Source organism: Lepidochelys kempii, chromosome 8 (assembly GCF_965140285.1).
Source record: "Lepidochelys kempii isolate rLepKem1 chromosome 8, rLepKem1.hap1, whole genome shotgun sequence".
Taxonomy (NCBI): domain Eukaryota; kingdom Metazoa; phylum Chordata; order Testudines; family Cheloniidae; genus Lepidochelys; species Lepidochelys kempii.
The window spans coordinates 70,759,360-70,772,790 of NC_136387.1; the positions used below are offsets into that span (position 1 = coordinate 70,759,360).

General features: G+C 37.4%; 1 protein-coding gene across 3 annotated transcripts in view; it reads right to left on the reverse strand.

Annotated features, from left to right (window-relative positions):
• Positions 1-4,794: 4,794 nt before the first annotated feature.
• AGL (amylo-alpha-1,6-glucosidase and 4-alpha-glucanotransferase) overlaps positions 4,795-13,431 on the reverse strand; it is a 57,005-nt gene continuing 48,368 nt past the window's right edge. Inside the window, exons 30-34 of one of the 3 annotated variants that reach the window (XM_073356929.1) lie at positions 12,238-12,449; positions 11,622-11,719; positions 10,909-10,996; positions 10,679-10,812; positions 4,795-8,561 (exon numbers count right to left, since the gene is read on the reverse strand). In XM_073356929.1, the coding sequence (XP_073213030.1) occupies positions 8,444-8,561; positions 10,679-10,812; positions 10,909-10,996; positions 11,622-11,719; positions 12,238-12,449 (650 nt within the window). In that variant the 3' untranslated portion in view covers positions 4,795-8,443. Of the gene's footprint in view, positions 8,562-10,678; positions 10,813-10,908; positions 10,997-11,621; positions 11,720-12,237; positions 12,450-13,431 lie in introns of those variants that run through there. The other 2 variants (XR_012160376.1, XM_073356930.1) reach the window with 2 other exon arrangements.

The following is a 13,431-nucleotide window of genomic DNA, read 5'->3' on the forward strand; positions in this document are numbered from 1 at the left end:
TCCAGCAGAGGCTAGACAATAGGAAACAATGATGAGAAAGGTCATTTTTTTTAACTTGTCAAAACACATTTGTTAGAAGAGTTATGTGCACAAAATTGCTCAATACTAAAGCTAGCAAGTATTTTGATATTTATTACAAACTTAGCAGGAGCTGGACTATACAAAAATGATCTTTAGTCTGACCCTAGTTCCCCTCTTTGCTCCATCTGAGCCAAGTACTTTTATCAAATACTATTAAGGTAATAGGTAAACACTTCAAAATAGAATAGTTGATTAACAGCTATTGACTATGCCAGATTTTTCAGGCACGTATTTTCAGATTGCTAGAAGCTTGCAAAAGGTTTAGGAGTACTGATGTTAGTCAAGATATAGTCTACAATAACTTGATGACAAGAGCTGGATAGACAGTGTTCTGATGGTAGATATTTAAAAGGGTAAGCATTCCACTGGACTGTGACAATTTTGTGAATACCTGATAAGAACTAGGCAAGGTTTCCCTGCCCACCTGTTGAGAGTCTAGGGTAACACAGGGAGACTCAAGAAAAGTTTCAGAAAGGTCTAACAGCGTCACTGACTTTTTCAAAACAAAACTTTGAGATTTCATTCCAATTTAGAAATATTGTTTCTGAAATTTCAGAATTTCCCAAGGAAAAGGAATTCCAGTTTCTATCTGCTCCATTAGTGACACTTTGTACATTAGAAGGGCAAACTCAGTTTGCTTAAATCAATTGCTTCAACACAGTTAGAAAGGATTTAAAAAAAAATCACCTTTATGAATTCACAGTGAAGGGGAAGAGTCCAAATAAAAAACATGAGATATTGAGGCAGGCTCTACATAAGTCAAAACTCTCCACAGTATGAAATTTCCCTTATAGGACATGAAGGGGAATACAATCCATTCCCATGTCTGTGTTTCAATGTGAAGGCCACAATTTTAGGGTATACTAACAACCCCCCCCCCAACAAAAAACAAAACCCTGCAAGCATTACCACTATCTGTAAAATGTGGGTAAGGATACCTTCTTTGGAGGGGTACCTGTACTTTGAGATCTACTATTACATATATTTAGGTCTACTGTGCTGTTAAAACAGTCTCCATGTCAAAAAGCACATCTTCAGGGTTGGCCTTTCAGCCTAACCCCAAGGATTGAGCCCAATGCTGAGGCCAGGTCAACTCTACAAAGTTTCAGTGGCTGAGCAACGTCACTGGAGAGGTGGCGGGAGGGAGAAATCACACTCCGAACTCAGAGGTATGTTGGCAAAAATCCTTATATTGGCACAGCTTATAGCAGCAGGAATCTTTTTGCTGGCATAGCTTATGACAGTTGGGGAGATTGTTTAACTACACCAGTGAAACAATTCCTGCTGCTGGTATAAGCTGAATCTACATTAAGGGTCTTTGGCAGTATAGCTACACTGAAAACTAGTGTTAGGTTAGACCCACAGCATTTTAGAAACAGCTCAAACTATACGTCGATTATTCAAGTGGGAGAGTGGGGCAACAACCACAACAGAATGGCTGCTGCCTCCCCTGAGGGCATAATATACAAGAATGGGGCATGAGTAGGGCCCTACCAAATTCACAGCCATGAAAAACACATCATGGATCGTGAAATCTGGTCTTTTGGGTACTTTTATCCTAGACTATACAGATTTCACTGAGGGAGACCAGTGTTTCTCAAATTGGGGGTCCTGACCCAAAAGGGAGTTGCAGGAGGTCCACAAGGTTATTATGGGGGGGGGGGTGAGGGGGCGTGTCCACAGTCTTGCTGCCCTTACTTCTGCGCGGACTTCACAGCTGGGCAGCATACCATACCATGCTACCCTTACTTCTGCACTGCTGCTGGGAATGGCTCTGCCTTCAGAGCTGGGCTCCTGGCCAGCAGCTCCCCCTCTCCAGCTGCTCAGCTCTGAAGGCAGCTCTGCCACCAGCAGCAGAAGAGTATCAGTACCGCACCTCCCCCCACAATAACCTTGCGACCTCCCCCACCCACAATTCCTTTTTGGGTCAGGACCCCTAAAATTACAACACAATGACATTTCAGATTTATATCGGTGAAATCATGAAATTTACCACCAGAGATCTTCCTGGTTTAAATATTCTGTTAGTAAGCAATGTGAAATATGCCACTCTGTTGTTCACTTTAAATCAGGGGTGGGCAAACTATGGCCCGCGGGCTGCATCCGGCCCGTCAGGGCTTTGGATCTGGCCTACGGGATTGCCACCCCTGTGGTGCTGCGGGCCCCGCACCGCCCCAGAAGCGGCCGGCACAAAGTCCCTGCGGCCCCTGAGGGAAGGGGGGGGCAGAGGGCTCCACTCAGCCCTCGCCTGCAGGCACTGACCCCCACAGCTCCCATTGGCTGGAAACGGGGAACCGCAGCCAATGGGAGCTTCGGGGGAGGTACCTGCAGGCAAGGGCAGCATGCACAACCCTCTGCCCCTCCCCCAAGGGCTGCAGGGACATGGTGCTGGCCACTTCCAGGAGCAGCACAGGACCAGGGCAGGCAGGGAGCCTGCCTTAGCCCCACTGCCACCCTGGACCCACTCAAGGTAAGCGGCGCCAGGCCAGAGCCCAAACCCCTCCTGCACCCCACACTCCAACTCCCTGCCCTGAGCCCCCTGCCGCACCCCAACCCCCTGCCCTGAGTGCACTCAGCACCCCTCCTTGCATTCCTGCCCTGAGCGCCCTCCTGCACTCTGCACCCCCTCCTCTGCCCCAACTCCTTGCCCTGAGCCCCTTCCTGCACACCGCACACCCTCCCACACCTCATCCCCTTCCCCTGCCCTACATTCATGGCCCAGCATGCAATTTCCCCACCCAGATGTGAGATTCAGACCAAAAAGTTTGCATGAGCATTTAAAGCAGGGATGGGCAATTACACACTTATACCATAAACTCAAACGAGAATTAGTACTTTGTTTTCCATGATGAAATAGGTTTTGTGTATCTCCACACCCACTGACTACTGCAATAGGTGTAATTAGCTGTGCTTTCTCTCCCTGAGAGAAATCTAAGATCCCTCTCTTGTGAAAATCTTTGTCTTAATAGAAACCGATCAACTAAAATTGATATTTTATTGTGTACCTTTGCAGTGAAACAATGTTAACAGATACACTGTAAAGTCAAAATATAAGCATGCTGCAAAGGCAAGAGTAATGGGGATAAGAATAAGGTTATGGCAGCCTTAACGTATTCCTATGTACTGACAGTTTCATATAATAATTTTTTATTAATGCATTCACTCCAGACCTACAGTATATCTGTTGGAAAATGGTGTTTCATAAATATCACTTTGCAGTTTAAACAGAGGTCACATGCAAGGAATAATGTAAGAATGGGACCACTTATGAATGGATGACTGGAATCTTGAAAACACTCAGTGCTGCAAAAGTAATTCTACTCAGCCTAGCCACAGATCCTGCAAAAAGAGCAAGAAAAGAGTTTCCCCACAGAACCCCTTTGCAGGCTGTAATATGTTCATGGTCTCCTTATACCGCCCTCCACCCCCCCAAAAAAGTGACAGGTAAATACTCTCGGAAGCAAATGATCATTTGTGCTATCTTTTAGAAGAACTGAGAAGTATAGTTAAATAAACCACTGCACAGCCTCTATCAGGATAGAGTTCACGGTTTGGGAAATATTCAAGAAAGGAAGTACATTTACTGGACAATGCCTAAAGGCGATTCAATTAAGTCTGCGTAGATAACTCAAAAAAAAAAAAAAGTCCTCTTGATATTTAGTTTCAATCAGGAACCAAAACTGTGAGGTTATCAACCTTAAAAAGGGATTCTGGCTCCATTCCCCACTGGCCTTTGCTTCTCCACTTCTCTTTTAGAGCTTACTAAATGGAGATCGTGACTTTTACCTCACAAAGTTTTGGAAAACCATCTTTGTGATGGGCTCAGAAATAAGGCTGAAATGCAAGCTAACAAACCAATGGCACATGTTTCATGTAGTCTTATTTCTATTTATCTGTGATTTAGGATTTGAATCCAAAGTTTCTACATATTAAAAAGACGAGTTAATAATTGTGCTCTTTTGAAAAACTATCTGTAACTGGACACCGATTCATACACAGTAATATGATTTGACTATTTGTACAATACTTCCTGGATTCTCACATTCTAGCAGAAGTTATGATATAAATTATAAAGAAAACTGTCTCCCAATTTAGCTTAATTACCTTATAGTAATCTTGCTTAGTTTCAGGGTAAGACCTCAGAAGGTCATCTGAATTAAAAATCAAAAGTGAAATTAGTTTCGACCAACTACACAATTCCTACACTTCATTTTAGTGGAAATCATCTTTTCCTTAGATCAAAAGCTTATGTGACTGGGTATTTTCTTCCTTGGCAAAAGAACTTGAAGTTGAACACTTCATTGACCATTTGAGACTTCACACAGCAAGGTACATGGTGAAGATTTGTCCATTAAAGAGTTTTACAACAGGGTATGTTACAGACTGCTATCCTCATTGTTTTTTGGTAATTTGTAATAGTGTTGTTTCATCTTAGATATTTGGATTCAGACTTAAAGCACTTAAGCACATAAGCATCACAGGTCATCATTAGCTGCATATAAATATCTAGCTATGCGTGAAAAAAGTGAACTACAGAATGATGCTTTATATCTTCAGCTTAAACAATGGCAATAAGCAGTTCATTTCTGTTAAGTAAGAGGATTTCAGGATTTGCAAACAGCAGCAACAATTGTAAAAAAGATTTGCCATTAACAGTTTAAGATTTAAAACTTACTGTTGGGGAACTACAGTGACAAAGAAAGAAAAACACAATTTTGTTATACTTTTATTTTATGCTGTTCACAGACAAATGAATTACATTTTTCTAAATTCAGTAGTTGCTATGCTAGACTCAGTCTTTTCATTTTATATTACAACATGCAGTACTAGAATGAGTCCTTGTTTTAAAGATTCTCAAAATTATCCATTTTTGATCAGTAAAAACCTATTAAATGAATGAAAACAGATTAGAAATAATGCACATTACTTGAATTGACAAAAAAAGATCTGGTGAAGCAATGCTAGTAGTTTCTGCTCTATAGCATACAGACCAAGAAACAGATTGGTACATGGCAGAGGTACAGAGTTCCCACTCAGTTTACCTACAAAAATAAGAATTTTACTGACCATGTAAGTTTTACAGTATATTATACCATGGTGTTAGTATCACTATGGTTCAGGATCAGTCAACATTTCTAAATTACAGCCAACTATTTTTAAAGGTGTTTGTAACTTGGTTGTATACAGGTTTACTTGGTGCTGAAGCCCAACATACAAAATAAAATATTAGATCAACAGTTCTTCTCTCTTCCCTCCACCCTCCAAAATTAAATGTAAGTCATAAACTAGCTATTTTAAATGTGTTCAGAGGAAAATTCAAGAAATGTTGCCTATGACTTCCTCACTTTATTCTTAAATTGTCCAGTCTGACCAAAAGCATTGAAAGTGTTTGAGATCAAAGCTAGAAGGGGTGAGTAGTAATTTAAAATCTAAATTTTCTTGTTTCCATGGGCAAAACCAGCCCATAATATAGAATTTTACCTACTTTATTCTTAAAAGTAGGTATGTCACTAGAATTACATTCAGTTAATCAGTGCAGAAGTAGCATTTTAAACATGCATCTATTCGCAAAATTCATAATTAGCATAATGTATATATCTGTGTACATCTCTGTAATTTCTCTTTTTAAATATTTTAATTAAGTTAAAAATAAACTAGCAATGAGAAATGTGTATTATGTTCACGTCAACAGTGCAATTCACAAAACTTTTTAAAGTTAGCCTTGATAAAATGGAAGTTTTGAAGCAAAAATTTCTCCCGAATATTTCTTACATTTAGAGATTGTTATTGCAGTCAATATAATCCCAATCTATTTATAACAATCATAGCTCTTCAAACTTTTCCAATTTCAAGATAGCTTTAATGAATAAATCCCACCTCCCCCTCACCCAAGTTAACCCACTGTACACTTTCCAATTTTAACCACAGTAATGAATAGCTAAGCTAGAAATAAACCCATAATTTTATGGGAAAGCAGTAACTTCTTATGTTCCTTATGTATCATTATTAAATGTTTCAAAAATAAAACTGTCTGAATTTTCTCAAATGCACACAGAAACACATAAAATGGCATGCTGATTTATGAAGGCATATAAATTTTCCTTTACTGGGTTGTTGCTGACTTTTCAACAAATACAGTTAGTCAAAAAACTGTACTCAAGAACCAAAATAATCTGGATCCTAATTTTGAAATCCTGATTACTAAAGTTATAAAGAATTAGCTATTCTTTAAACAGAACAATGAATCATTTTCCTTTCAACTTATGTTTTTGTCCCATCTCTTATGCAAATCTGTCAGGCTAGATGACAACGTTTCCTAAGGAATCCATTTCAAACAGCTCACAACCGAAGCACTAAAGAAAATCTGAACAAGATAAATTTCCTTTAAGCATCACTTCCAATTATTTGAACCCATATTAAGGAAAGTCAATTATATAAAAATTTAAGAACACACTAATAATACAGAGTGACCTATATTACTAAACTATGAGTTCTATTCAACTAAAAACTCTGTATGGGGAAAGCATGATATTACCTCATGTATCCAAACTACCACGTCACACACATAAAACACAGTGGTTAGATTAAAAAAAGTGAATATGACTAAGTGATCTGAGTAGTGCAACTGTAACCAATGAAGTACCATAAATTTAAATGATAACCTGAACAAAACTAAACTCTGGCTTCTATAAAATAAATCTCTGAAATCCATCACAAATAAAACTGCACTGGACTTTTATCTTTAGTCCACTTGCCTAAATGCTTCTCTCAGCAGTTTGTTCTTAAATATACCTATAACTGTATATTCTCATGAAGTAGGTAGGTATGTGCCAACACCAAATTTTAAATGCGTTGGGCAAATTTTAAAACATGACTGTAAAATATATATGAATGGCAGAATAATAATAAGTAGGGCAGGTTTGTATTTTCAATCTGTATTGTCAGTCCATTTCTTCTACAACGCAGTGCTGTACTTCCTTCTGTGATGTTGAGGACATTACTAGTCAATCTAACTGTTGTCTATTCATTACTTTAAGGACCAGCAGAAGATTCAAATGGATACATTTCCCACCCCACCCACACACCCCAATTTTTGAAAAGGTTGGGTTGAGATCAGGTAAAGGTATTTATTTGTGTGTCTATATATTACAGAACAAATACTCTTATGGAAGTAACATTCAAGGGAAGAAAAGCAACAGGCAGCTGTCAGTACCCTTGCTCTTATTAGCAACACATCGAGAGACTTTGGAATCAGACTGCCCCCTTTCTGCAACTGGAGTGAAACCCTGACCCCGCTGAAGTCAAAAGGAGTTTTTCAGTTGACTTCAGTAGAGCCAGAATTTCACCCCCAGTGAAGAAGATTACTTGAAGCAAGGGCTGAAATAAAATTACAATTCTTTCAAATTCATCATTAAGCCAGCACCCAACTCTGTAGGCTCCTGGATCCTGATATACGTACAGGACATTGCATGATAAAGTGTTTCTTCTGGTTTCCTACTGGTAGAACACATTTGTTGACAGATGTACATTATTTTAAGCCAAATTAAATTAAAGAAATAAAATTTGGCATATGGTCCACAACACAAAAAATAACCTATTAAGTATCTCACACAGGATACATCCACATCATTGCTCAGAATTACTGTCCTCAAATTTCATTTAAAGTTTGTGAAGATATTAATTTACTACCATTATCTGTAAAGAGTGAAAACTTTATTTTTTTAATGGAGTGTTCAATTGAACATGGAAGAGAAGAAATTGTTAGGAAAAGTCACACAGTTCAGCACAGAGGGACAAAACACTAATGAAAGTGCAATCTATGAAATGCACGACTGCAGCAGAAAACACATCATACTACCTACAGTACAATCTATTCTCCCCCATGATGAGAGTGCATAGCATCTATTGACTAACAGAAAATATGGAAAAGAGAACCCCATGAGTTTAAACTCAGATTTTTGGAACCACTTGGCATTCATATTCTAATTTGGAACCAGACTATTCTTCTAACATCTTGCTATACGGGGATATAGTTTAATTTAGTATGTGTACAAATCAAAAGCTATTTTAAATGCATGTGTGTACATTCTCCAAGTTGCTGCTTTATAAGTTTTTCTGTATCAAGTGTATGTGTGTATATATTTTCATACTAATGACTTCATTTTCAGAAGTGCTGACAGCACCCTTAAATACCTCTTCCGTAAATGGGAGATACAGATACTAAGCACCTTTGAAAAAAATCAGACCATAGTTATTTAAATAACTGTGCAAAACATTTTCATTATAGTATGAGCAAACTTTTCATTTGTACTTTTTGAATACAAGCGCATAGCAAATTTTACCGAGCAATCAAAGCCAACTTTTACAAGTCATAAAGAACCTCAAGGATAACAGCAATTGACCAGGCTTGTGATTCACAGCTGAATGGACAATATTGCCCATTTTCATTGGTCAGCTCTGGAAGCCCCTTCCAGGATGACCTGGCCCAATAAATAAATAAATAAAAATTAAAAATCCCAGCATAAAATATGATTAATGCTATATTTCATAACAAATTAAAAGAACATTTCTCTTTTATGATTATACTTCTAACACGTTTTTAAAGTATGAGTCAATTAAGCCAAGTGTACAAAAGAAGAAATACCGAACACAATGAAAATATTACAAAAGCATTAAAGTGGTGAAATAAAAATAAGAGAGCATTAACATATGACAAGACACATCATAATACTGAAACATGTGTATGTTGCAGGAGCTTCCTGAGACTCCACGCAGGGGAGCCTTCAATAACCTGAGAAGTACAGGTATCTTTGCAGTGCAACTTTATTACCTTTTGAAAGTAATAATACTGAAATAATGCAATCAGCATGGTTTTGTGAACGTGCACAAGGTTCTTACCAGCCTGACTGGTTTTTTTTTAAATCCATGCTATTTATGAAATTGTATTTCAAGCCATTTTAAGATTTCCAAATTAAATGGTAAGTCTAGTTGTTTTAAATAAACTTATATTTTTCATTTCTACCTTCAGTTTTTCATTAACTGAATGAAAAAGTATCTGGGAACACAAGAGAAATGTTGAGAGCTGCTATTAGACATTAAAGATAACACAGGAAAATAAAACTACAGATTGCCAATCACAGACATCCCAAGGCCACAAGTTTCGGCACTACCAATTTTACTTTTTGTTTGGTCATTGTATTTTGAGGCTGAGGATGGTGCTGTTCCTTTTGGCCTTTCATCTGCAATGGATACCAGCCGAAAGCTATGATGAATTAACCATTCCTACAAATTCCTAACACTAGATTTCTCAAGTGCTATTCCTATGTAACCTAACTGCCATCATGATGCTATGAAAAAAACCTGCTAGGCCTCAGCTAATTTGGTCCCAAGGTGAAAAATTGCTTCCTTCTCCCTAACACAGGCAATTGGTCAGACCCACAGCATCCTCAAACACAGTTCTTATACTACTATATAACTACTATATGCTTCAATATAACTAAAGGAAGGAAGAGTGGGTTCAAATAAAATTGAGTTAGAGGCTTGAGAAACCCCATGCAAGGGTTTAAATTGATAATGCTGGGGAACAAGGAGTCAGCTGGCTCCCATCTCCCTTTGGCTGGCCAATGGGTGGCAGAGCACACATTGGGAGGCAGAACACTCTCTCCTTTTATTCCAAAGCTGTCCAGAATGTTGCAGGTCCAATCAAGTCTCCCACCCATTGAACTGGGTGGGTTGCATATTGAAGGATCTCTGTTTATCTAGAAATGCTTTGGGAAGGGTGAAAATGGGAATTATTCAGAATTATAGTGGAGAAGAACAAGTGTATAGAGGAAAAAATATTGCAGGAAGAACAGGGAAAACTCAACAGTGGACAAGAGAACAAAAGGCAAGGGGTGGGGGAGATTAGGGAAGGCCATATACACTGTAGGGGAGTAAATGCCTCTGTTTTCTTAATGAAGTAATATTTCCATTGTGCAGTGAAGTGATTAGTTTCTGAAATGCAGTTCTATAGTAATGATTAATTGGCACATTCATGTGACCTACCCAGTCAACTTCAGAAGTTATGTATTCCCATTTTATACAATTTAACGGTTATTTCCTTACATTATTTAACCTGTTGCGATCAGCCCTCAAACTCATCATCATCAAACTCTTGAAAAATATTGATATTTAGAATTTTTGAAAGTACACATCCATATTTTTTCTTCTGCATCACATTTTTTGTAAGTGGTCTAGCAATTTAGACCTCAAATTCTGTTTTCTCTTAATAAATATTTTCTATTTATTCTTCTCCATGACTGATTTTAAAATTGTTCACTCACTTTGTGATAGGGCAGATATTAAATATTTCAGAGGTTAAAAAAAGGCAGTAATGTTTAGCCTATGTTGAAGGCTGCTGTAGGACTTAAATGGCACTCTGCATAGTGGTGACTTTTACACTTAGAAAACACCAAATCACTGGTGCTTTTTTGTAGGTCTTAAATGCTCAAACTCATTTTTTGAACAAAATTTGTGTGTGTCTTGCATCTTTTATATGCAATGCAATACATTGGACACCACTAGTTTGGATTAATATTTTAACTGTATGATGACCTACCTCTCAAGATGAACATAATGGCGAGAAAGAACATTCTTAATCAAAAACACAGTCTTTGCGTACATCTCTGGACCAATTAACCTGGAAAAGTACAACTTTGCACGAAGGAAATATCCAATAGGCCAGAGCCATTCCTAAACAAAAAGATGTAAGAGATAGTATGTTAGCTATCAATTTGAGATATCAACAAATTTTAATTTAATGTGAAACTCAGGAATTTTAGCGCTTACAGGTCCTTGATGGTAATTAAAACCTTTGGCAACATTGTAGTTGTCACTGTCCAGGGCATTATCATATACTCCACAGTAAACCATATCACTGTAAGGAAGTACAGGATTTAGACAAAGCAACAAGTTAAATAAAATATATGCAATGCATTAGAGAAATAACTCAAAATAATATGAATTCACATGGTTAGATTGTACTCAGCACGGCACAAGGGCACAGTAAGGAAGGACCATTATATATCTTGGCCCTAACAAGATTATAGCATTAATATTCTTCAGTGGTTAGTTTATGCAAGGCCTATTGTATTAATACAATGAACTACAGAGCTGTAAGAGTAGAACTCTATGTTCAGTCCATAACTATAGTATTTTGGTCACAATTCTGTCATAACTTATGCTCAAAATTCTATGTGCTGCCTTTTTTCAAACTAATACTAGCCAGTTTTATTAGAAGTTTTTGAAAATTTAATGACCAGCTTCTAAAGGGAGCAAGATAGTGAATAAAATGGTACTTTTGTAAATAACTAAATGAATCTGAACTGGATTTAGAACAGCTAAATAATCTTGACTAAAATAAATATATTATATACTGTAATTAGCTAGTGCAGTTCTTGAGGTATTCTTAACGAAACGTATCACAGTGAACTTCTTACTGTTAATCTTGTTGCATGATTAAAACTATGCATACTACACATAACAATCTCTAATATGCTTACTCTGGATCCAATGTTTTCATGCCCAGTGGACCAAGCAGCTTTTCCTCTGCTATCTCAAGTGCTTTCCAAGCTTTCTCAGGACTGAATATCTCAGGGGCCTGGCACAATTAACAGATTTAACCAATGAACTTTGCATTTAAAAAATAGTATTGTTTTATGAAATCAACAAACTGCATAGTTCACATCAAACATTTCTATTACTTTTCAATATGCTCACAGAGAGAGCTACAGCCCTTTATAATAGATTTAAAATGTATCATGATTTCTCACAAATTCCATAAAGAGATTAAACAAAACAAAACAAACAAAAAATGGCAATTTTCAATTAGCATCCTGCAAATACATCTTCAATATAGGAAGTGCCTTTTTATATTTATCCTAATGACACATTGGTTAGCAGGCCCAAACATAATTAGGTTAGTCCTTTGGAAGAGGTTCTAGATGGGCCAATTCTGAAAGTTTATTAAAGAAAAATCCACTACTCTATTAAAGATACAAGTGCATTCCAAGTAATTCCTGGTTTACCCCATGCAAATGAACCCCCTCATGCAAGTTTAGTTCAATTCAATCAAAATAGTTAAAGGAGCTGTGACTTTGAACATGTTTTTCCACTCACCACAACCATTGCTATACTAAAATTTGGCCTGAGCTGGTAGTCGCACCATGGACTTGAAGCTCCATAGCTGTCCTTGTATATGCCACGCTTGTGAACCAGATTTGGATGTTTTTCACTAGGATCTCCTGGGTTCTCAGAAACAAAGAACAGCTTTTCAAAGTGCCCTTGAATCTTCCTGTTCCACTCATCATATGTGATGGTTTCCTTTTTTCCTGAAAAATGTTAATATACAGGATTTGTTTTCTGGCAATAAATCTACTCCTCTCCTTAGTTTTATAAATATTATTGACTATTGCATACTTGAAGTCTTAAGAGACTTCTACAGCTGCCGATAAAATAAGGAATGGCCATTATAACAATGTGTAGATTACTATAAACGTGAAAACTGAAGGTTATGCCAATGGCCCCCAAAATGCTTTCAAGGATATGCAGGCTATCTAGATTCAAGAGCTGGCGTGGGAAATTCTTTTCCCTTTTCCCAAGATAGTGTGAACTGAAATCTCATCAATATTGGGAATAAAACAGTATTAGGAGAGTAGATTTTAAACATGGCTTAATACTGGTTCAGGCCCAAAGGGTTTGCCTGGTTAGTCTGGATGGGGAGTAGCCATTTTAATAAATGGTGTAGTTAAACCAGGCTCTACTAGTTAGGTTGCAGTCTAGCATATATTATGCCTCATCCAGACTAACCAGAAAATATAGTGTTTAAACTGTTACTATGAACTAGTTTTTAAATAGAATTTTAAAAATACAGTTCAGTTTTTTTAAACTGTTGCATCAAGATGGACAAGAGCTAAGTGAATCCAAGGCCAGGGGTTGGGAGGGAGTAAATGTTGTATTTTTTGCTGAAAAATGAGATGTAGAAGATCTTGTTTTATATCTGTTTATGCCTAGTCTGTCTTCCTCTGGGATGTGATTTAAACATAGACCAACTATGAATTTATCAGATCTGCTTGGTTTTTTAGGTTGGGTTTTCTCCTTAGGTGAAAACTAAAAGTAGTAGCCTCTGTTATATATAACAATTGTTAAACTGCTCTGTGAATAAATCTGTAGTTTTTCAGGACACATTTTGACAAGGCAGCAGACTACTACTTTTACAACAACTAGCATAGATACCTGTCAATATTTGAGAGACTCCTTAAGGTTAAGTATTTATCATTTTCCCACCCTTATCCCTCTAAAAAGCTCAGTTCA